Source organism: Gobio gobio (assembly GCF_949357685.1).
Source record: "Gobio gobio genome assembly, chromosome: 24".
Classification (NCBI taxonomy): domain Eukaryota; kingdom Metazoa; phylum Chordata; class Actinopteri; order Cypriniformes; family Gobionidae; genus Gobio; species Gobio gobio.
The window spans coordinates 39,558,977-39,585,400 of NC_137120.1; the positions used below are offsets into that span (position 1 = coordinate 39,558,977).

The following is a 26,424-nucleotide window of genomic DNA, read 5'->3' on the forward strand; positions in this document are numbered from 1 at the left end:
AGCCGCCGAGAGAGGCCTCTTCTCATAGGATAAGGACATGCGGGCTCATGAATAATTAATGAGACACCGATGAATCATCGGCGTACTATAGAGACCGAGCGTATTTAGGCCACGCCCACACCAGGGGGGAATCAATCCAATGCTCTCCATTGACTTTGCATTGCGTGAGGCTGCCTCATTGTCATTTCGGACTTATAACAAAAAACAGAACAATGTCTAAAAGCTGATATGTGACAAGGTGTACAGCAAACAAGCTAAACAACACAGAATTTTTTTTTTTTTCATAAGCTGTCGACCCAAAAAAACGAGCGTTTAAGAAGATAAAAGTGGATACAGGCAATACGAAGTGAAGCTTCAGCTGAAGAATGGGTAAATTTTGGGATCCTGACACTCAGTATGCCTCAATATGTCTATGTGTGCAGTAAACATTTTGTCTCTGTTAAGTCAAATATCAAAATGTCCGTTTTATATATTATATTTACTGTCGCTGATTACGTTATCCTCTAGTCGTCGTAGTTCTCAGTGTAATATGACCCGCGCGCTCTGTCTCAATGGCCTGAATCCACTTTTTTGTACTTAAACGCTCGTTTTTTTGGGTCAACAGCTTATAAAAACGTCTGGGTTTTTGCTTCTGGGTTTTTGTTTAGCTTGTTTGCTGTACACCTTGTCACATATCAGCTTTTATACATTGTTCAGTTTTTTGTTATAAGTCCGAAATGACAAAAAGGCCGCTTCACGCAATGCAAAGTCAATGGAGACGGTTTGATTGTTTTCCCCCCCGGTGGGCGTGGCCTTCAGATTATGACGCGTGTCGCTCTGTCTCTATAGTACAAGAAAACGTCACATTCTGTGACGTTGATACAAAGATGAATTTAAACCCGGTAGTTGAATATAGCGCAATTTTTTTTTTTATTAACTCGTTTTCTCCAACAATCAAAACGAATGGATGGTAACATTGACATCTATGATGCTCAACACTCATAACAGAAAATTTGGTTTAGGGTTTCATGACCCTTTAAAGGGTAAGTTCACAAAAATGAAAATTCTGTCATTAATTACTTCCCCTCATGTCGTTCGACACCCGTCAGACCTCCGTTCATCTTCAGACACAAATGAAGATATTTTAGTGTAAAGCTGATGCTGAGAAAGGCTTCAGATAGGCCTCCATTGGCATTCAGTACATTCACACTCACAAGACCCATAAAAGGCACTTAAAACGTCGTTACAAAGTCCATCTCACCACAGTGGCTCTACAATAATTTTACGATGCGACGACAATAGTTTTTGTGCGCAAAAAAAAATCGAAATAACACCTTTATCCAACTTGTTCTTGTCTTCCGTGTGTGCCTCCACGACGTATGCGCGAGAATATGACGCAGATCCGGCGTTCGGACACATGACCCAGAAGAGATTTGTTTACAATCAGAGGAAGACGCGCGTGTCTAAGCTGTTGAATTCTACATTGATCGTGCTTTAGGTCTCGGCGTAGTTCTCAAAATGGGGTCAAAGTGCGCATTTCATGGATTCCCGAACGCTGGCGCTACGTCATATTCTCGCGCATGCGTCGTGGAGACACACACGGAAGACAAGAACAAGTTGGATAAAGGTGTTATTTTGATTTTTTTTTGCGCACAAAAACTATTGTCGTCGCATCGTAAAATTATTGTAGAGCCACTGTGGTGAGATGGACTTTGTAACGACGTTTTAAGTGCCTTTTATGGGTCTTGTGAGTGTGAATGTACTGAATGCCAATGGAGGCCTATCTGAAGCCTTTCTCAGCATCAGCTTTACACTAAAATATCTTCATTTATGTCTGAAGGTGAACGGAGGTCTGACGGGTCTCGAACGACATGAGGGTGAGGAATTAATGACAGAATTTTCATTTTTGGGTGAACTAACCCTTTAATAACTTATTGTGTTGTATTTTTGGATGACATGCAAATATTGCTGTAATACTGTATAATGTATCCACTTGTGATCAGGGGTTGACCTTTACGGCAGCGTCTCACGTGGTCTTTGCCGAACTCTACTGGAACCCAGGACAAATCAAACAAGCAGAGGATAGAGCACATCGCATAGGGCAGACCTCGACCGTGCACATCCACTACCTCATCGCCAAAGGAACCTTTGACACCGTCATGTGGTCCATGCTCAACAGAAAGGTAGATCGGGAATACATGTGTCCTTCAATATTCATAGATGCACTCAAAAATATTTTTTTTTTATAGATGTACACTTTTGAATTGGTGGGAACTTAGTTTTCAGACATGCCAAACTACTCTTAAAATAATCAATATATAATGTCTTGGGACTAGATAAAGAGGAAACACTATCTACAGTAAGCTTTGGAGTGTAAAATAAGGGCTTGTTTGTATAATTATCTTTCATTTGCTGAGATTCTAACTAATGATATTGGACAGGAAACGGTTACGGGCAGCGCTCTGAACGGAAAGAAAGAGTATTTAAAGGCTGAGGTGGGGGACCAAGAGAAATGGGACTTTCTGAACTTCGCTCAGGCATGGACGCCAAGCGCGAACGTGAAGGGCGACTCTGAGGACGACAAAGACGGAATTTTCTTTTCTCACGTATGTAAACATTTTCATCGCCACACAATGTATCGTTAAAGGTTGTCATGATACCATTCACACAGCAAAAAAAAAGAATATGCTAAATTCACTGAAATTCATTGTTTTCATTATCACTAATTAGGGCCTTCCATCGCTGCTTGCAGCTTTAATTATTATTATTATTATTCTCCCAAATGAATCACATTTTTGAGGGCCTAAACATGCTTGAAAACTTGTGAAACTTTGCACATGCGTCAGAAGTGCCGAAAATGTAAATCTGATATGGGTTTCAGAATTAGGCGTGACAAAATGGCTCGATAGCGCCACCTATAAAATTTCAATTAAACGCTGTTCGCGCCACGTTTCACGTACTAGTATGAAATTCGGTACACATGTGTAACAGCCCAATACCTACAAAAAAGCCCATGGGAGCAAAATCTGAAAACCCAACAGGAAGTGAGATATTTTTAATTTTGAAAGTTTTTGCCATTTCCAGACGTTGTACTTTAACTAACTCCTCCTAGGGCCAGTTGTTCAAAGGTAAGAGGTATGATTGGAATCCAATCCCAGTTTTAATCAATTAATCAATTATTTTATTTTGCTCTTGATTAATTCAATTCAATTCAAATTTATTTGTATAGCGCTTTTCACAATACACATTGTTTCAAAGCAGCTTTACAGAAAGTGCATTTCATAAATGTACATTGAAAAATGTTAGAAAGAGAATGTTAAAGCAAAATCTTAGATTAGTTAGGCTAATTGTTAAAGTAATAAATTAGAAGAAGACATTAGGCCATTAGACTATTAAGCCTTTCGGTAGCCTACAGTCAAAGTAAAAAAAGATTTAGCTGCCATTAAATAATCCCAAAACAAAAATATTATATTAAATTTAAAGTGTTTTTTATCACTTATAAGAATTTTTACTTATCAATAATAAGAGATGAACCAGTCAAAAGTTCTTGGCGTGCGAACGCAAGGTTTCTCGGGTGAACGCTACACAAAACTTTTATGAGAGAACGCAAAAGCATTTGAATTATTTAATTTTTTTTTCTCAACTCATTTTTTCCATCACCATGTCCCTTTAGGGTCTCCGTAGAGCACTAGTAATCCAGATTTGGTAATCTGAAAAGGTGTGTATCTAGATCAAGGTAATCCAATCCAATTTTGCTTTGAAAAACTGGCACAAAAGTAAGATGGGTTACCTGATCCTGGATAGCTAAACATGGGATTTCCAAATCCAGATCATTTTGATCCAGATTAAATGTTTTGAACAACTGGCCCCTAGAGATTTAATCAGATCAACATCATATTTGGTTAGTCTAAACTAAAGGGCTTAGTGATGTTAAATTGTGAGGATCTTGAGTTTTCACCTCCGAAATGAATCAAATTTTTGAGGGCCTAAACATGCTCGGAAACTCATGAAACTTTGCAAACGCGTCAGAAGTGCTGAAAATGTACATCTGATATGGGTTTCAGAGTTAGGCGTGACAAAATGGCTCAAAAGCGCCACCTACAATTTTTAAACAAAGTGCTCCTCGCATTACGTTTCACGTACAGGTATGAAATTCTGTACATGTGTGTAACAGCCCAATACCTACAAAAAAGTATCTTGGTGCAAAATCCGAAAACCAATAGGAAGTGAGATATTTAGAATTTTCTTTGCACAATTTTAGCAAATTTTGCCATTTCCAGACGTTGTACTTCACCTTTGCGGTCTGACACAGTTCGATGTTTCGCCACGAAAGCAGAAGTTGTTGTAACTCGGGCATACAATGTCCAATCGGCCCCAAACTTCACGTTTGCCAAGAGTCCTGGCCTGAAGACATCAACATGCCAATATTCAGTCATAGCGCCACCTGCTGGCAACAGGAAATAGCATGCTTTACACTGTAATTAACTCATTTAAATATGCCATGAAGTACCAAAAATGCTAGAAACACGTTAAATCATGCAACACTCGGCTAAGTGCTAATGTATGCGATTTATGAAACAACAGGAAGTTGTTGTAACTCAGGCATACAATGTCCAATCTGCCTTAAACTTCATATTTTTGGTAGTAGTCCTGACCTTAAAGGGGGGGGGGGACACACTCAGTTTCAGTCAGTCTCATGTCAATCTTGAGTACCTATAGAGTAGCATTGCATCCTGCATATCTCCGAAAAGTCTTTATTTTTATTATAATTATAAAAGGAAGATGCGCTGTTCCGAGTCTTTCCGAAAAAAGCCGTGCGGCTGGGGGCGTATCGTGTGGGCGGAGCTAAAGAATGTCGAGCGCGCGCCGCTGTTACTGTGTTGAGTGCGTCTGAAAGCTGCGTCATCCCTAAAAGCAGGAAAAAACTTTATTCAACATAAAAAATGGCTTTTAATCAGATACAGCCATACATCTATGATCCGGAATCAGACCCAGAGGCTGAAGTTGAACAGGAGCAGCAGCAAAAACGACTAGAGCAGGACATCTCTATGTGGTATAAGTTACACTAACTATATAATATGCTTAGCGGCTTGTGTTATTTACACATTTATACTTTAATTATATTGTGTGTGTGTGTGTGTGTGTGTTTACGCGTGGTTTGTGTAGACATGATTTGTAGTAAGCGGACTGGTTTTGCGCGTCAGGCTAGTGTTTACATAGAAAGACATGGAATAGTAGCGCATTTGAATGAAGAAGCGCGCTTATTTAGTTCAACATATTTCCCCACTCTTTTTGTATTGTTGTTTGGAGTGCTTTTACAATACACAAACATACACATATAGTGGCCAGCTAAACAAATGTACACACTATACATCGCATGCTCCATTGATCAATACGTGATCATGTTTGGGCTACTTGATGGGCATAGGCAAAAACAGACATTTGAAGCAGTCTTACTCACTGCCTGCGGTTCCAACGTTGGGACCTTTATCGTTGGGACCGCTCCATCCTTCAGTATTAAGCGATTTGAAAATCCGGCGTCGAACTGGGCCTTGTTTATAAAACAATCGGCACCGAAATGCAGGGAACAAACATAAATATTTGCGCAACTCAGTTGCTGATCCGGAAAAGCAAATTCCATCCACTTTTGCCTTAACGCGGGGTTATTTGGCTACGAGCCAGCGCTTTGATGGGCGTAGCCTATTGCTTTCACGCGCTCTCTCTCTCTCTCGCGCGCGCGCGCGCACTCTTCCGGTAGAATTGTCCGTACGGCCCATACAAGGAAATTCCGCCCTGTTGACGTCAAGCGGACCCATGATCGAAAAAAACTTTCCGAAACTTATGACTAACAGGAAGTACTAATTTTGGCAAAGAATTACTCCCATCAAACGTCCACCTTAGCTTTTGAAACTGTGTCCATGTTTAGCATGGGAATCCAAGTCTTTAACAGTGCAAAAAGATCAGTATGCATGAAACAGCATTTCACCCCCCCTTTAAGACCATGCCAATATTCGGTTATAGTCAATGCGCCACCTGCTGGCAGCAGGACGTGTGGCACATCGAAGTGACTTCTCCTATAATTACCCACTTACAGTAAATGAATGTCGCCCACCATTCACTAAACATTTGTTTTCCTGAGGCCACCGGGTCGCTGCTCGCAGCTTTAATGTAATTTGTTAATGATTTGACATTGCTTGTGACTAGGGCTGACAAAAGATTAATCGCGATTAATCGTATCCAAAATAAAAGTTTGTGTTTACATAATATATGTGTGTGTACTCTGTTAATTATTATTTATAATATAAATACACACACAAGCATGTATATATTTAAGAAAAAAATATTATTTTTATTAGGGCTGTCAAAAGATTAATCGCGATTAATCACATCTAAAATAAAAGTTTGTGTTTACATAATATATGTGTGTGTACTCTGTTAATTATTATTTACAATATAAATACACACACAAGCATGTATATATTTAAGAAAAAAATATTATTTTTATTAGGGCTGTCAAAAGATTAATCGCGATTAATCACATCTAAAATAAAAGTTTGTGTTTACATAATATATGTGTGTGTACTCTGTTAATTATTATTTACAATATAAATACACACACAAGCATGTATATATTTAAGAAAAAAATATTTTTATATATAAAACATTTATATTTCTATATATTATAGATTATATAAATGTATATACATGCAAATATTTCTTAAATATATACAAGAATGTGTGTGTATTTATATATAAATAATAATTAACAGAGTACACACACATATATTATGTAAACACAAACTTTTATTTTGGATGCGATTTAATTGCGATTAATCTTTTGACATCCCTAAACATGACTAGATTTCCCAATCGTGGAAACCTCACAAAGTGCTTTTCTTTCAGAAGTGTCTGTGGTTTCATCACTTTGCTGTCATGAGGTGAAGTTTCACTTTGTGTGTCTTTTTCTTCCCATCCGCCACAGTTTGAAAAGGACAAGCAGCACGACATCCGATCGTTTTTTTCCCCCTCTGTGAACAAAGAAAAGAAGAGGAAGCGATCTGGGGACGGATCGCCTCTTCCCCAATTACCAAAGGGGGCGGAGTCTATTCGGACTCCGGAGATCCAGAGTTCGGATTTGAAGGCTGACAAGGGGGAGGATTTTTCCCCGCAGGTGAAGCGCTTTAGGCAGGTTAGCCCCTTGTCGCGACGCGGGGGTAAGATGAGCCCCCTGTGCGCCCCCCGCAGGCTCTCAGCGGGACTTCAGGCTCCGCGCCACACTCAGAAGTGGAACTGCTCGTCATGTACGTTCTCCAACAGCGGACTGCTGCTACGCTGCGAGATGTGTGAAAGTCCACGCAACCTGCAGAAAGGTGAAGTCTACACACACACCGTTTACATGAGTCAGTTTTATTTTACATGGACCATCAACATATCAAAGCAGCGTCCTCATTCGTCACGTGGATAATGCCTCAAATCTTGTGGTTTGTTGAGGAAAGTTGTGTTGTTAAGGGTTAGTTCACCCAAAAATGAATTTATTCGCCCTCAAGTCATCCTAGGTGTGTATAACATTCTTCTTTCAGACGAATAAAATCAGAGTTATATTAAAAATGATCTGGCTAATCCAGGCTTTATAATGACACTGGCTTCTGGCGGAAGCTAGATATTTTACTTTATAGTTTTAAATATGGATATTTTTCTTACACAAACGCATCACTTCCCTTCAGAAGGCCTTTATTAACCTCCTGAGCCGTGTGGAGCAGTTATATGATGGATGGATGCACTTTTATGATGGATAGATGCACTTTTATAATGGATAGATGCACTTTTATGCTTTTAAAAGTGCATATATCCATCATAAAAGTGCATCTATCCATTATAAAAGTGCATCCATCCATCATAAAAGTGCATCTCTCCATCATTAAAGTGCATCTATCCATCATAAAAGTGCATCTATCCATTATAAAAGTGCATCTGTCCATCATAAAAGTGCATCTGTCCATCATAAAAGTGCATCTGTCCATCATAAAAGTGCATCCGTCCATTATAAAAGTGCATCTATCCATTATAAAAGTGCATCTGTCCATCATAAAAGTGCATCTGTCCATCATAAAAGTGCATCTGTCAATCTGTCCATCATAAAAGTGCATCCGTCCATCATAAAAGTGCATCCGTCCATCATAAAAGTGCATCCGTCCATCATAAAAGTGCATCAGTCCATCATAAAAGTGCATCTGTCCATCATAAAAGTGCATCTATCCATCATAAAAGTGCATCTATCCATCATAAAAGTGCATCCGTCCATCATAAAAGTGCATCTGTCCATCATAAAAGTGCATCTGTCCATCATAAAAGTGCATCTGTCTATCATAAAAGTGCATCTGTCCATCATAAAAGTGCATCTATCCATCATAAAAGTGCATCCGTCCATCATAAAAGTGCATCTGTCCATCATAAAAGTGCATCTGTCCATCATAAAAGTGCATCCGTCCATCATAAAAGTGCATCTGTCCATCATAAAAGTGCATCTATCCATCATAAAAGTGCATCCGTCCATCATAAAAGTGCATCTGTCCATCATAAAAGTGCATCTGTCCATCATAAAAGTGCATCTGTCCATCATAAAAGTGCATCTGTCCATCATAAAAGTGCATCTATCCATCATAAAAGTGCATCTGTCCATCATAAAAGTGCATCTATCCATCATAAATGTGCATCTATCCATCATAAAAGTGCATCTGTCCATCATAAAAGTGCATCTGTCCATCATAAAAGTGCATCTGTCCATCATAAAAGTGCATCTATCCATCATAAAAGTGCATCTGTCCATCATAAAAGTGCATCTATCCATCATAAATGTGCATCTATCCATCATAAAAGCGCATCTATCCATCATAAAAGTGCATCCGTCCATCATAAAAGTGCATCTGTCCATCATAAAAGTGCATCTGTCCATCATAAAAGTGCATCCGTCCATCATAAAAGTGCATCTGTCCATCATAAAAGTGCATCTGTCCATCATAAAAGTGCATCCGTCCATCATAAAAGTGCATCTGTCCATCATAAAAGTGCATCTGTCCATCATAAAAGTGCATCCCTCCATCATAAAAGTGCATCCGTCCATCATAAAAGTGCATCAGTCCATCATAAAAGTGCATCTGTCCATCATAAAAGTGCATCTGTCCATCATAAAAGTGCATCTGTCTATCATAAAAGTGCATCTGTCCATCATAAAAGTGCATCTATCCATCATAAAAGTGCATCCGTCCATCATAAAAGTGCATCTGTCCATCATAAAAGTGCATCTGTCCATCATAAAAGTGCATCCCTCCATCATAAAAGTGCATCCGTCCATCATAAAAGTGCATCAGTCCATCATAAAAGTGCATCTGTCCATCATAAAAGTGCATCTGTCCATCATAAAAGTGCATCTGTCTATCATAAAAGTGCATCTGTCCATCATAAAAGTGCATCTATCCATCATAAAAGTGCATCCGTCCATCATAAAAGTGCATCTGTCCATCATAAAAGTGCATCTGTCCATCATAAAAGTGCATCCGTCCATCATAAAAGTGCATCTGTCCATCATAAAAGTGCATCTATCCATCATAAAAGTGCATCCGTCCATCATAAAAGTGCATCTGTCCATCATAAAAGTGCATCTGTCCATCATAAAAGTGCATCTGTCCATCATAAAAGTGCATCTGTCCATCATAAAAGTGCATCTATCCATCATAAAAGTGCATCTGTCCATCATAAAAGTGCATCTATCCATCATAAATGTGCATCTATCCATCATAAAAGTGCATCTGTCCATCATAAAAGTGCATCTGTCCATCATAAAAGTGCATCTGTCCATCATAAAAGTGCATCTATCCATCATAAAAGTGCATCTGTCCATCATAAAAGTGCATCTATCCATCATAAATGTGCATCTATCCATCATAAAAGCGCATCTATCCATCATAAAAGTGCATCCGTCCATCATAAAAGTGCATCTGTCCATCATAAAAGTGCATCTGTCCATCATAAAAGTGCATCCGTCCATCATAAAAGTGCATCTGTCCATCATAAAAGTGCATCTGTCCATTATTAAAGTGCATCCGTCCATCCATCTTTTATGATTGACAGATACACTTTTATGATGGATAGATGCACTTTTATGGACTTAAAAAATTAAACAACCATTCACTGTCATTATAAAGCTTAGAAGAGCCAGGACATTTTTAATATAACTCTGATTGTATTGTCTGGAAGAAGAATGTCATACACACTTCTAGGATGACTTGAGGGCGAGTAAATCATGGGGTCATTTTCATTTTTGGGTGAACTATCCCTTTAACTTTCGTAACATCAGGTGTATGATAAAACTTTAGAGATTCAAGCTATTATTTAACGACCTGTTTTTAATTGGGTCAAAGTTTAAGAATGTCTTCGAATTTGCATTTTTCTTTTGTGTTAGTGACAGCCGCACACAAATCCTAAAACGTTATTTATTTCCAGCTTTAAATTCGATTTTCGAACCCCAGGTTTTCAGACTTTTGGACCCCTTTTGTATTTGATGGGCTTTATAAAGGCACGGCTGATCCGAGGCCCTGATCCTTCGTAAAGCGATGTTGAAACCCTCTTCCCCTCAGTCGCAGACGCTACAAAGAGAATCCAAATGTGAAAGAACAACAGATAGAAATGTTTTGAAGGGAAAAAAAGGAGGTGTGCACAATGAACGACAGAAATAGATCAGATTGAAAATGACTCATTATCACGGCCACGGTGAGGCGGAATGGATTTTGGCACCTGTCAAATCTCGAATGCCGCTTTCGCTCAGCGTCTCCGCTGGAAAAGTTTGTGAAATCTTGGCGAGCTTTGTTTTCGCCATCAACTCCAATGCCATCGATCAGATCGTCAGGCTGTCCTCTGACAACAGCCTGTGATGCTAAATCAAACAGAGATATAAGCACATAGCAGGCCAGCTGCTGCTGTCTTATCACACACGCACATCTCTGTGTGTGTTTGAAAGCCACAATCTGTACACACGTACACTTAAAACCACGTCTTTGTTCTTTAAAGGAATCGTTCAACTAAAAGAGGAAATTGTGATGATTTATTCACCTTCACGTCACTCCAAACCTGTGTGACTTTCTTTCTTGGAACACCAAAAAGAGACGTTTAGCAAAAGGTTGGCACTATTTCGCACTCTTTTATCATTTAATGAAAGCGAAAGAGGATTTGAAACCTGTTCATTATAATAATAATAATAATAATAATAATAATACATTTTTAAATTTACATATTTAAAAACAGAATATAAATGTATGAAAAATATAATGTATAATAAATATATACATATATAAATGATTTATTATTCATTTATTTTATTTAATTAAATTTAATATATAATATATGTGTGTGTGTGTGTGTGTGTGTGTGTGTGTGTGTGTGTGTGTGTGTGTGTGTGTGTGTGTGTGTGTGTGTGTGTGTGTGTGTGTGTGTGTGTGTGTTATATTAAATTAAAGAGAAAATAATATAAATTTTATATATATATATATATATATATATATATATATATATATATATATATATATATATATATATATATATAATGTATATATTTTCTAGAATATATTTTTAGAAAATATATTATATTTTTTATTTAATATACATTTAAAAATAGTAATAAGTAATATATACGTGTGTGTATATATATATATATATATATGTGTGTGTGTGTGTGTGTGTGTTATATTAAATTAAAGAGAAAATAATATAAATTTTATATATAGATATATATATATATATATATATATATATATATATATATATATATATATATATATATATATATATATATATATATATATATATATAATGTATGTGTATATATATATATATATATATATATAATGTATATATTTTCTAGAATATATTTTTAGAAAATATATTATATTTTTTATTTAATATACATTTAAAAATAGTAATAAGTAATATATACGTGTGTGTGTATATATATATATGTGTGTGTGTGTGTGTGTGTGTGTGTGTGTGTTTGTGTATATATATATATATTTAAATGTATAATTGTTATATTTAAATGTTATATTAAATGTTATATATATTTAAATGTTATATTAAATACAATTAAAGGGAAAATATAAAATGTGTATAATATATATATATATATATAATATATATATATATATATATATATACACACACACACATTTACATATACTTGCATATATTTTTTTCTCTTTAATTTTATTTTATTTAATATAACACACACACACATATATATATTAAATATTAAATAAAATTAATTAAAAGAAAAAAGAATAATAATAATTTAAAAATGACTATTTAAAAAATATCAATTTTAAAAAATCAAAATGTATACATTTTAAATGTTATAATACTTCTCTTTTTTTATCATTAATATAATTTTTATTTTCTAAAAACTGCATCTATAACTAGAGTTTTTTTTTTTACAAAATATGCAAGTGTTTTATTATTATTGTGAGTTGTTATTATTATTATTATTTTGTATTTTTAGACTATAGTGAAGTGGCATTTAGCTGTTTGCCTTGTACTTTTATACATTGTTTCGGAAATGTATAACTTATTTATAATATTTTAATATTTATTATTTACTATAGTATATTATATTATATTATATCATATTATTCTAAACTAGATGGTGCCATGCAGCAGTTGCTAAGGTGTTCTGCATTGGTTTAACACGTTGCTATGTGGTTGCTAGGGTGTTCTGAGTGGTTGCTAGAGGTGTTGCTATGCAGATCTTTATGGTAGGTCACTGTCACAGCGACTGCAGCTAAATTAATAACTAAAGCTTAAAAATATCAATTATATTTACTTAAATATTAGGGATGCAAATGGAATAAAAAAAAATTAACTGCACCCTTTTTGTGCGATTTAATTGCATACTTAACATAAAATGAAGCGAACATTATTTATCTTGTTTAACATGTTTATTTTGTCATCATTTGCTATGTCCATATATTGCTATATGCACTGTTTTAGGTACATTTTAGTGTCTTTCCAAAAAAAAAAAGGACACCAAATAGGATCACAGGAGTTTAGCGGCTTCAAATGATCCGATCGCAAACAAGCGAAATCATGTTAATTAGTGTTAGAATAGAAATGTCCACCAACCAGGGTTATTACGCTAATGCCGCGGTTTCACGTGCTTCAGTAAATTGCCTTATTTGTGTTAAATTATTTAAATGCGTTAAGGATTTTAAATTGATCGCACGTGTTAACCAAGCGGCTCCTCCCGCAGTTTCTCTTGAAGCCGATACTGAAGTGAGTTAAACTGCAGTTCATGGACTGGCCACTAGAGACAGACTCCAGAAGGAGCAGAATCTCATTGAGCTCATGTTAAAATGGCCAACTTTACAGCAGAAGAACACATGTTTACAGTCTGGGACAAACTGTGCTTTTGGTCTGTACGGCTAATGTTGCCCTTCATGACGACTGTGAGGGGGGAATTTATTTATAACTCATTCGTTTACATTATATAAAGCCTTATGTGGTGTTCACACGGGATGCGAATAAATCGTGCTATTTGCGCGAAGTTGGACGCTTGAACATTTCGAGTTTTCTCGCTTCATTCACGCGTGACACAACAGACGCGAATTCTCATCATGGGCGGGGCTTCTGCAAGCGACTCGTCTCGTTGAGAAATGGCTGACATGGGCTGTGTTTACACGTCTTTTTTGTTAAATCTACTGTTAATATGTGACAACTTAGTTTTAAGACTTTTTTAGGCGATAATGTAGTTTAAAGCTCAAATCGGTGGTTTATTTATAAAGAGAGCGCCTATTTGAACATGTGATCTGGTGTGTGTGGAGTTGAACATGTGATCTGGTGTGTGTGGAGTTGATCATGTGATCTGGTGTGTGTGGAGTTGAACATGTGATCTGGTGTGTGTGGAGTTGAACATGTGATCTGGTGTGTGTGGAGTTGAACATGTGGTCTGGTGTGTGTGGAGTTGAACATGTGGTCTGGTGTGTGTGGAGTTGAACATGTGATCTGGTGTGTGTGGAGTTGAACATGTGGTCTGGTGTGTGTGGAGTTGAACATGTGGTCTGGTGTGTGTGGAGTTGAACATGTGATCTGGTGTGTGTGGAGTTGAACATGTGATCTGGTGTGTGTGGAGTTGAACATGTGATCTGGTGTGTGTGGAGTTGAACATGTGGTCTGGTGTGTGTGGAGTTGAACATGTGGTCTGGTGTGTGTGGAGTTGAACATGTGGTCTGGTGTGTGTGGAGTTGAACATGTGGTCTGGTGTGTGTGGAGTTGAACATGTGGTCTGGTGTGTGTGGAGTTGAACATGTGGTCTGGTGTGTGTGGAGTTGAACATGTGACCTGGTGTGTGTGGAGTTGAACATGTGGTCTGGTGTGTGTGGAGTTGAACGTGGTCTGGTGTGTGTGGAGTTGATCATGTGATCTGTTGTGTGTGGAGTTGAACATGTGGTCTGGTGTGTGTGGAGTTGAACATGTGGTCTGGTGTGTGTGGAGTTGAACATGTGATCTGGTGTGTGTGGAGTTGAACATGTGGTCTGGTGTGTGTGGAGTTGAACATGTGATCTGGTGTGTGTGGAGTTGATCATGTGATCTGGTGTGTGTGGAGTTGAACATGTGGTCTGGTGTGTGTGGAGTTGAACATGTGATCTGGTGTGTGTGGAGTTGAACATGTGATCTGGTGTGTGTGGAGTTGAACATGTGATCTGGTGTGTGTGGAGTTGAACATGTGGTCTGGTGTGTGTGGAGTTGAACATGTGATCTGGTGTGTGTGGAGTTGAACATGTGATCTGGTGTGTGTGGAGTTGAACATGTGGTCTGGTGTGTGTGGAGTTGAACATGTGACCTGGTGTGTGTGGAGTTGAACATGTGGTCTGGTGTATGTGGAGTTGAACGTGGTCTGGTGTGTGTGGAGTTGATCATGTGATCTGGTGTGTGTGGAGTTGATCATGTGATCTGTTGTATGTGGAGTTGAACGTGGTCTGGTGTGTGTGGAGTTGAACATGTGGTCTGGTGTGTGTGGAGTTGAACATGTGATCTGGTGTGTGTGGAGTTGAACATGTGGTCTGGTGTGTGTGGAGTTGAACATGTGGTCTGGTGTGTGTGGAGTTGAACATGTGACCTGGTGTGTGTGGAGTTGAACATGTGGTCTGGTGTGTGTGGAGTTGAACGTGGTCTGGTGTGTGTGGAGTTGATCATGTGATCTGTTGTGTGTGGAGTTGAACATGTGGTCTGGTGTGTGTGGAGTTGAACATGTGGTCTGGTGTGTGTGGAGTTGAACATGTGATCTGGTGTGTGTGGAGTTGAACATGTGATCTGGTGTGTGTGGAGTTGAACATGTGATCTGGTGTGTGTGGAGTTGAACATGTGATCTGGTGTGTGTGGAGTTGAACATGTGGTCTGGTGTGTGTGGAGTTGAACATGTGATCTGGTGTGTGTGGAGTTGAACATGTGATCTGGTGTGTGTGGAGTTGAACATGTGGTCTGGTGTGTGTGGAGTTGAACATGTGACCTGGTGTGTGTGGAGTTGAACATGTGGTCTGGTGTATGTGGAGTTGAACGTGGTCTGGTGTGTGTGGAGTTGATCATGTGATCTGGTGTGTGTGGAGTTGATCATGTGATCTGTTGTGTGTGGAGTTGAACATGTGGTCTGGTGTGTGTGGAGTTGAACATGTGGTCTGGTGTGTGTGGAGTTGAACATGTGATCTGGTGTGTGTGGAGTTGAACATGTGATCTGGTGTGTGTGGAGTTGAACATGTGATCTGGTGTGTGTGGAGTTGAACATGTGATCTGGTGTGTGTGGAGTTGATCATGTGATCTGGTGTGTGTGGAGTTGAACATGTGATCTGGTGTGTGTGGAGTTGAACATGTGATCTGGTGTGTGTGGAGTTGAACATGTGGTCTGGTGTGTGTGGAGTTGAACATGTGATCTGGTGTGTGTGGAGTTGAACATGTGATCTGGTGTGTGTGGAGTTGAACATGTGATCTGGTGTGTGTGGAGTTGAACATGTGGTCTGGTGTGTGTGGAGTTGAACATGTGGTCTGGTGTGTGTGGAGTTGAACATGTGATCTGGTGTGTGTGGAGTTGAACATGTGATCTGGTGTGTGTGGAGTTGAACATGTGATCTGGTGTGTGTGGAGTTGAACATGTGGTCTGGTGTGTGTGGAGTTGAACATGTGATCTTGTGTGTGTGGAGTTGAACATGTGATCTGGTGTGTGTGGAGTTGAACATGTGATCTGGTGTGTGTGGAGTTGAACATGTGATCTGGTGTGTGTGGAGTTGAACATGTGATCTGGTGTGTGTGGAGTTGAACATGTGGTCTGGTGTGTGTGGAGTTGAACATGTGATCTGGTGTGTGTGGAGTTGAACATGTGATCTTGTGTGTGTGGAGTTGAACATGTGGTCTGGTGTAGGTGGAGTTGAACATGTGATCTGGTGTGTGTGGAGTTGAACATGTGATCTGGTGTGTGTGGAGTTGAACATGTGATCTGGTGTGTGTGGAGTTGAACATGTGATCTGGTGTGTGTGGAGTTGAACATGTGATCTGGTGTGTGTGGAGTTGAACATGTGGTCTGGTGTGTGTGGAGTTGAACATGTGATCTTGTGTGTGTGGAGTTGAACATGTGATCTGGTGTGTGTGGAGTTGATCATGTGATCTGGTGTGTGTGGAGTTGAACATGTGATCTGGTGTGTGTGGAGTTGAACATGTGATCTGGTGTGTGTGGAGTTGAACATGTGATCTGGTGTGTGTGGAGTTGAACATGTGGTCTGGTGTGTGTGGAGTTGAACATGTGATCTGGTGTGTGTGGAGTTGAACATGTGATCTGGTGTGTGTGGAGTTGAACATGTGGTCTGGTGTGTGTGGAGTTGAACATGTGATCTGGTGTGTGTGGTGTTGATCACGTGATCTGGTGTGTGTGGAGTTGAACATGTGATCTGGTGTGTGTGGAGCTGAACATGTGATCTGGTGTGTGTGGAGTTGAACATGTGATCTGGTGTGTGTGGAGTTGAACATGTGGTCTGGTGTGTGTGGAGTTGAACATGTGGTCTGGTGTGTGTGGAGTTGAACACGTGATCTGGTGTGTGTGGAGTTGAACATGTGGTCTGGTGTGTGTGGAGTTGAACATGTGGTCTGGTGTGTGTGGAGTTGAACATGTGATCTTGTGTGTGTGGAGTTGAACATGTGATCTGGTGTGTGTGGAGTTGATCATGTGATCTGGTGTGTGTGGAGTTGAACATGTGATCTGGTGTGTGTGGAGTTGAACATGTGGTCTGGTGTGTGTGGAGTTGAACACGTGATCTGGTGTGTGTGGTGTTGATCACGTGATCTGGTGTGTGTGGAGTTGAACATGTGATCTGGTGTGTGTGGAGCTGAACATGTGATCTGGTGTGTGTGGAGTTGAACATGTGATCTGGTGTGTGTGGAGTTGAACATGTGATCTGGTGTGTGTGGAGTTGAACATGTGATCTGGTGTGTGTGGAGTTGAACATGTGGTCTGGTGTGTGTGGAGTTGAACATGTGGTCTGGTGTGTGTGGAGTTGAACATGTGGTCTGGTGTGTGTGGAGTTGAACATGTGATCTGGTGTGTGTGGAGTTGAACATGTGATCTGGTGTGTGTGGAGTTGAACATGTGATCTGGTGTGTGTGGAGTTGAACATGTGATCTGGTGTGTGTGGAGTTGAACATGTGATCTGGTGTGTGTGGAGTTGAACATGTGGTCTGGTGTGTGTGGAGTTGAACATGTGGTCTGGTGTAGGTGGAGTTGAACATGTGATCTGGTGTGTGTGGAGTTGAACATGTGATCTGGTGTGTGTGGAGTTGAACATGTGATCTGGTGTGTGTGGAGTTGAACATGTGATCTGGTGTGTGTGGAGTTGAACATGTGATCTGGTGTGTGTGGAGTTGAACATGTGATCTGGTGTGTGTGGAGTTGAACATGTGATCTGGTGTGTGTGGAGTTGAACACGTGATCTGGTGTGTGTGGAGTTGAACATGTGGTCTGGTGTGTGTGGAGTTGAACATGTGGTCTGGTGTGTGTGGAGTTGAACATGTGATCTTGTGTGTGTGGAGTTGAACATGTGATCTGGTGTGTGTGGAGTTGATCATGTGATCTGGTGTGTGTGGAGTTGAACATGTGATCTGGTGTGTGTGGAGTTGAACATGTGGTCTGGTGTGTGTGGAGTTGAACACGTGATCTGGTGTGTGTGGTGTTGATCACGTGATCTGGTGTGTGTGGAGTTGAACATGTGATCTGGTGTGTGTGGAGCTGAACATGTGATCTGGTGTGTGTGGAGTTGAACATGTGATCTGGTGTGTGTGGAGTTGAACATGTGATCTGGTGTGTGTGGAGTTGAACATGTGATCTGGTGTGTGTGGAGTTGAACATGTGGTCTGGTGTGTGTGGAGTTGAACATGTGGTCTGGTGTGTGTGGAGTTGAACATGTGGTCTGGTGTGTGTGGAGTTGAACATGTGATCTGGTGTGTGTGGAGTTGAACATGTGATCTGGTGTGTGTGGAGTTGAACATGTGATCTGGTGTGTGTGGAGTTGAACATGTGGTCTGGTGTAGGTGGAGTTGAACATGTGATCTGGTGTGTGTGGAGTTGAACATGTGATCTGGTGTGTGTGGAGTTGAACATGTGATCTGGTGTGTGTGGAGTTGAACATGTGATCTGGTGTGTGTGGAGTTGAACATGTGATCTGGTGTGTGTGGAGTTGAACATGTGATCTTGTGTGTGTGGAGTTGAACATGTGGTCTGGTGTGTGTGGAGTTGAACATGTGGTCTGGTGTGTGTGGAGTTGAACATGTGATCTGGTGTGTGTGGAGTTGAACATGTGATCTGGTGTGTGTGGAGTTGAACATGTGGTCTGGTGTGTGTGGAGTTGAACATGTGATCTGGTGTGTGTGGAGTTGAACATGTGATCTGGTGTGTGTGGAGTTGAACATGTGGTCTGGTGTGTGTGGAGTTGAACATGTGGTCTGGTGTGTGTGGAGTTGAACATGTGGTCTGGTGTGTGTGGAGTTGATCATGTGATCTGGTGTGTGTGGAGTTGATCATGTGATCTGGTGTGTGTGGAGTTGATCATGTGATCTGTTGTGTGTGGAGTTGAACATGTGGTCTGGTGTGTGTGGAGTTGAACATGTGGTCTGGTGTGTGTGGAGTTGAACATGTGATCTGGTGTGTGTGGAGTTGAACATGTGATCTGGTGTGTGTGGAGTTGAACATGTGATCTGGTGTGTGTGGAGTTGATCATGTGATCTGGTGTGTGTGGAGTTGAACATGTGATCTGGTGTGTGTGGAGTTGAACATGTGATCTGGTGTGTGTGGAGTTGAACATGTGGTCTGGTGTGTGTGGAGTTGAACATGTGATCTGGTGTGTGTGGAGTTGAACATGTGATCTGGTGTGTGTGGAGTTGAACATGTGATCTGGTGTGTGTGGAGTTGAACATGTGGTCTGGTGTGTGTGGAGTTGAACATGTGGTCTGGTGTGTGTGGAGTTGAACATGTGATCTGGTGTGTGTGGAGTTGAACATGTGATCTGGTGTGTGTGGAGTTGAACATGTGATCTGGTGTGTGTGGAGTTGAACATGTGGTCTGGTGTGTGTGGAGTTGAACATGTGATCTTGTGTGTGTGGAGTTGAACATGTGATCTGGTGTGTGTGGAGTTGAACATGTGATCTGGTGTGTGTGGAGTTGAACATGTGATCTGGTGTGTGTGGAGTTGAACATGTGATCTGGTGTGTGTGGAGTTGAACATGTGGTCTGGTGTGTGTGGAGTTGAACATGTGATCTGGTGTGTGTGGAGTTGAACATGTGATCTTGTGTGTGTGGAGTTGAACATGTGGTCTGGTGTAGGTGGAGTTGAACATGTGATCTGGTGTGTGTGGAGTTGAACATGTGATCTGGTGTGTGTGGAGTTGAACATGTGATCTGGTGTGTGTGGAGTTGAACATGTGATCTGGTGTGTGTGGAGTTGAACATGTGATCTGGTGTGTGTGGAGTTGAACATGTGGTCTGGTGTGTGTGGAGTTGAACATGTGATCTTGTGTGTGTGGAGTTGAACATGTGATCTGGTGTGTGTGGAGTTGATCATGTGATCTGGTGTGTGTGGAGTTGAACATGTGATCTGGTGTGTGTGGAGTTGAACATGTGATCTGGTGTGTGTGGAGTTGAACATGTGATCTGGTGTGTGTGGAGTTGAACATGTGATCTGGTGTGTGTGGAGTTGAACATGTGGTCTGGTGTGTGTGGAGTTGAACATGTGATCTGGTGTGTGTGGAGTTGAACATGTGATCTGGTGTGTGTGGAGTTGAACATGTGGTCTGGTGTGTGTGGAGTTGAACATGTGATCTGGTGTGTGTGGTGTTGATCACGTGATCTGGTGTGTGTGGAGTTGAACATGTGATCTGGTGTGTGTGGAGCTGAACATGTGATCTGGTGTGTGTGGAGTTGAACATGTGATCTGGTGTGTGTGGAGTTGAACATGTGATCTGGTGTGTGTGGAGTTGAACACGTGATCTGGTGTGTGTGGAGTTGAACATGTGGTCTGGTGTGTGTGGAGTTGAACATGTGGTCTGGTGTGTGTGGAGTTGAACATGTGGTCTGGTGTGTGTGGAGTTGAACATGTGATCTGGTGTGTGTGGAGTTGAACATGTGATCTGGTGTGTGTGGAGTTGAACATGTGATCTGGTGTGTGTGGAGTTGAACATGTGGTCTGGTGTAGGTGGAGTTGAACATGTGATCTGGTGTGTGTGGAGTTGAACATGTGATCTGGTGTGTGTGGAGTTGAACATGTGATCTGGTGTGTGTGGAGTTGAACATGTGATCTGGTGTGTGTGGAGTTGAACATGTGATCTGGTGTGTGTGGAGTTGAACATGTGATCTTGTGTGTGTGGAGTTGAACATGTGGTCTGGTGTGTGTGGAGTTGAACATGTGGTCTGGTGTGTGTGGAGTTGAACATGTGATCTGGTGTGTGTGGAGTTGAACATGTGATCTGGTGTGTGTGGAGTTGAACATGTGGTCTGGTGTGTGTGGAGTTGAACATGTGATCTGGTGTGTGTGGAGTTGAACATGTGGTCTGGTGTGTGTGGAGTTGAACATGTGGTCTGGTGTGTGTGGAGTTGAACATGTGGTCTGGTGTGTGTGGAGTTGATCATGTGATCTGGTGTGTGTGGAGTTGATCATGTGATCTGGTGTGTGTGGAGTTGATCATGTGATCTGTTGTGTGTGGAGTTGAACATGTGGTCTGGTGTGTGTGGAGTTGAACATGTGGTCTGGTGTGTGTGGAGTTGAACATGTGATCTGGTGTGTCTGGAGTTGAACATGTGATCTGGTGTGTGTGGAGTTGAACATGTGATCTGGTGTGTGTGGAGTTGAACATGTGATCTGGTGTGTGTGGAGTTGAACATGTGATCTGGTGTGTGTGGAGTTGAACATGTGATCTGGTGTGTGTGGAGTTGAACATGTGATCTGGTGTGTGTGGAGTTGAACATGTGGTCTGGTGTGTGTGGAGTTGAACATGTGATCTGGTGTGTGTGGAGTTGAACATGTGATCTGGTGTGTGTGGAGTTGAACATGTGATCTGGTGTGTGTGGAGTTGAACATGTGGTCTGGTGTGTGTGGAGTTGAACATGTGGTCTGGTGTGTGTGGAGTTGAACATGTGATCTGGTGTGTGTGGAGTTGAACATGTGATCTGGTGTGTGTGGAGTTGAACATGTGATCTGGTGTGTGTGGAGTTGAACATGTGGTCTGGTGTGTGTGGAGTTGAACATGTGATCTTGTGTGTGTGGAGTTGAACATGTGATCTGGTGTGTGTGGAGTTGAACATGTGATCTGGTGTGTGTGGAGTTGAACATGTGATCTGGTGTGTGTGGAGTTGAACATGTGATCTGGTGTGTGTGGAGTTGAACATGTGGTCTGGTGTGTGTGGAGTTGAACATGTGATCTGGTGTGTGTGGAGTTGAACATGTGATCTTGTGTGTGTGGAGTTGAACATGTGGTCTGGTGTAGGTGGAGTTGAACATGTGATCTGGTGTGTGTGGAGTTGAACATGTGATCTGGTGTGTGTGGAGTTGAACATGTGATCTGGTGTGTGTGGAGTTGAACATGTGATCTGGTGTGTGTGGAGTTGAACATGTGATCTGGTGTGTGTGGAGTTGAACATGTGGTCTGGTGTGTGTGGAGTTGAACATGTGATCTTGTGTGTGTGGAGTTGAACATGTGATCTGGTGTGTGTGGAGTTGATCATGTGATCTGGTGTGTGTGGAGTTGAACATGTGATCTGGTGTGTGTGGAGTTGAACATGTGATCTGGTGTGTGTGGAGTTGAACATGTGATCTGGTGTGTGTGGAGTTGAACATGTGGTCTGGTGTGTGTGGAGTTGAACATGTGATCTGGTGTGTGTGGAGTTGAACATGTGATCTGGTGTGTGTGGAGTTGAACATGTGGTCTGGTGTGTGTGGAGTTGAACATGTGATCTGGTGTGTGTGGTGTTGATCACGTGATCTGGTGTGTGTGGAGTTGAACATGTGATCTGGTGTGTGTGGAGCTGAACATGTGATCTGGTGTGTGTGGAGTTGAACATGTGATCTGGTGTGTGTGGAGTTGAACATGTGGTCTGGTGTGTGTGGAGTTGAACACGTGATCTGGTGTGTGTGGAGTTGAACATGTGGTCTGGTGTGTGTGGAGTTGAACATGTGGTCTGGTGTGTGTGGAGTTGAACATGTGATCTTGTGTGTGTGGAGTTGAACATGTGATCTGGTGTGTGTGGAGTTGATCATGTGATCTGGTGTGTGTGGAGTTGAACATGTGATCTGGTGTGTGTGGAGTTGAACATGTGGTCTGGTGTGTGTGGAGTTGAACACGTGATCTGGTGTGTGTGGTGTTGATCACGTGATCTGGTGTGTGTGGAGTTGAACACGTGATCTGGTGTGTGTGGAGCTGAACATGTGATCTGGTGTGTGTGGAGTTGAACATGTGATCTGGTGTGTGTGGAGTTGAACATGTGATCTGGTGTGTGTGGAGTTGAACATGTGATCTGGTGTGTGTGGAGTTGAACATGTGGTCTGGTGTGTGTGGAGTTGAACATGTGGTCTGGTGTGTGTGGAGTTGAACATGTGGTCTGGTGTGTGTGGAGTTGAACATGTGATCTGGTGTGTGTGGAGTTGAACATGTGATCTGGTGTGTGTGGAGTTGAACATGTGATCTGGTGTGTGTGGAGTTGAACATGTGATCTGGTGTGTGTGGAGTTGAACATGTGATCTGGTGTGTGTGGAGTTGAACATGTGGTCTGGTGTGTGTGGAGTTGAACATGTGGTCTGGTGTAGGTGGAGTTGAACATGTGATCTGGTGTGTGTGGAGTTGAACATGTGATCTGGTGTGTGTGGAGTTGAACATGTGATCTGGTGTGTGTGGAGTTGAACATGTGATCTGGTGTGTGTGGAGTTGAACATGTGATCTGGTGTGTGTGGAGTTGAACATGTGATCTGGTGTGTGTGGAGTTGAACATGTGATCTGGTGTGTGTGGAGTTGAACACGTGATCTGGTGTGTGTGGAGTTGAACATGTGGTCTGGTGTGTGTGGAGTTGAACATGTGGTCTGGTGTGTGTGGAGTTGAACATGTGATCTTGTGTGTGTGGAGTTGAACATGTGATCTGGTGTGTGTGGAGTTGATCATGTGATCTGGTGTGTGTGGAGTTGAACATGTGATCTGGTGTGTGTGGAGTTGAACATGTGGTCTGGTGTGTGTGGAGTTGAACACGTGATCTGGTGTGTGTGGTGTTGATCACGTGATCTGGTGTGTGTGGAGTTGAACATGTGATCTGGTGTGTGTGGAGCTGAACATGTGATCTGGTGTGTGTGGAGTTGAACATGTGATCTGGTGTGTGTGGAGTTGAACATGTGATCTGGTGTGTGTGGAGTTGAACATGTGATCTGGTGTGTGTGGAGTTGAACATGTGGTCTGGTGTGTGTGGAGTTGAACATGTGGTCTGGTGTGTGTGGAGTTGAACATGTGGTCTGGTGTGTGTGGAGTTGAACATGTGATCTGGTGTGTGTGGAGTTGAACATGTGATCTGGTGTGTGTGGAGTTGAACATGTGATCTGGTGTGTGTGGAGTTGAACATGTGGTCTGGTGTAGGTGGAGTTGAACATGTGATCTGGTGTGTGTGGAGTTGAACATGTGATCTGGTGTGTGTGGAGTTGAACATGTGATCTGGTGTGTGTGGAGTTGAACATGTGATCTGGTGTGTGTGGAGTTGAACATGTGATCTGGTGTGTGTGGAGTTGAACATGTGATCTTGTGTGTGTGGAGTTGAACATGTGGTCTGGTGTGTGTGGAGTTGAACATGTGGTCTGGTGTGTGTGGAGTTGAACATGTGATCTGGTGTGTGTGGAGTTGAACATGTGATCTGGTGTGTGTGGAGTTGAACATGTGGTCTGGTGTGTGTGGAGTTGAACATGTGATCTGGTGTGTGTGGAGTTGAACATGTGATCTGGTGTGTGTGGAGTTGAACATGTGATCTGGTGTGTGATCTGGTGCGAATATCCGCCAAAGTTCAGATTTTTCAACTTGAGTGATTTGCGCAATTCGCGTCATTCGTGCGGCCTTATTCGCGCGAATCGCACCGCAGAATGTCTATTCGCGTCTTTGCATTGACTTAAAGGGTTAGTTCACCCAAAAATGAAAATTCTGTCATTAATTCCTCACCCTCATGTCGTTCGACACCCGTTAGACCTCCGTTCATCTTCAGACACAAATGAAGATATTTTAGTGTAAAGCTGATGCTGAGAAAGGCTTCAGATAGGCCTCCATTGGCATTCAGTACATTTACACTCACAAGACCCATAAAAGGCACTAAAAACGTCGTTACAAAGTCCATCTCACCACAGTGACAATAATTTTACGATGCGACGACAATAGTTTTTGTGCGCAAAAAAAAATCTAAATAACACCTTTATCCAGCTTGTTCTTGTCTTCTCTGTGTGTCTCCACGACGCATGCGCGAGAATATGACGCAGATCCGGCGTTCGGACACATGACCCAGAAGAGATTTGTTGACAAGCAGAGGAAGACGCGCGTGTCTCAGCTGTTGAATTCTACATTGATCGCGCTTTAGGTCTCGGCGTAGTTCTCAAAATGGGGCTTAAGTGTGCATTTCATGGATTCCCGAACGCCGGCGCTACGTCATATTCTCGCGCATGCGTCGTGGAGACACACACGGAAGACAAGAACAAGTTGGATAAAGGTGTTATTTTGTTTTGTTTTTTGCGCACAAAAACTATTGGTTTCACTTTATTTTGATGGTCCCTTTAACACATTCTGTTGACTATAAATAACATTGCACCTACATGTCTACTAATTCTCATTAGAGTGTTAGTAGAGTATTAGTAGACTGGTAGGGTTAGGGTTAGAATAAGTTGACATGTACTTGCAAAGTTACTTATAGTCAGTAGAATGTCTGTTGGAGGACCATCACAATAAAGAGTTAGCAGATATTAAGCAGACAGTCTACTGATAATCTAATGAGAGTTAGTTGACATGTAGTTGCAAATTTACTTATAGTCAACATAATGTTCAAAAGGGACCATCAAAATAAAGTGTTACCAAACTATTGTCGTCGCTTCGTAAAATTATTGTAGAGTCACTGTGGTGAGATGGACTTTGTAATGACGTTTTTAGTGCCTTTTATGGGTCTTGTGAGTGTAAATGTACTGAATGCCAATGGAGGCCTATCTGAAGCCTTTCTCAGCATCAGCTTTACACTAAAATATCTTCATTTGTGTCTGAAGATGAACGGAGGTCTGACGGGTGTCCAACGACATGAGGGTGAGTAATTAATGACAGAATTTTCATTTTTGGGTGAACTAACCCTTTAACATGTAAATCACTCGCGCGAATCGCGTAATTCGCGTCCGGTGTGAACGCACCATTAAAGTTCTGCATAATTAAGGGCGTGGCCACTTTGAGTGACAGGTGGATTGCCGTTTGTCTGCTGTCTGTTAGTCGTCACCTCAGCTCCGCCCACGTCCCGCCTCTTTGCCCATTTTCTGTTATCCGGGAGTGACTCGACAAGATGGCGACGGCCCGACTTTACGCTTCAAAACTGCTCTTCAGATCCTACGAGTGACATCACGGACACTACGGCCATATTGTTTTACAGTCTATGGTGTTAACGCCTTTAAAAGTTGACAGCCCTATTAAAATATTCCAACCGTTGACTGAGGCTTTATGAGTAATTAAACACTCACTTCTCACTCTCACACACTTGCACACACAAAAACAGACGCAGCGCTGACACCACATCATTGTAGATCAATCATTTGCAGCAAATATCAGATTCTGTGTGACTATCGGCTTAATTTGAAGCGTAAAACAAACAAGCGGTGCGCTGCGTCTCTGTCAAC

General features: G+C 41.4%; 1 protein-coding gene across 1 annotated transcript in view; it reads left to right on the forward strand.

The window, feature by feature from the left end:
* The window catches only part of zranb3 (zinc finger, RAN-binding domain containing 3), a 142,165-nt gene that overhangs the window by 70,722 nt on the left and 45,019 nt on the right, over positions 1-26,424 (forward strand). The window contains exons 11-13 of the mRNA XM_079807572.1: positions 1,983-2,162; positions 2,421-2,585; positions 6,962-7,349. Of these exons, the coding sequence (XP_079663698.1) occupies positions 1,983-2,162; positions 2,421-2,585; positions 6,962-7,349 (733 nt within the window). The remainder of the gene's footprint in view (positions 1-1,982; positions 2,163-2,420; positions 2,586-6,961; positions 7,350-26,424) is intronic.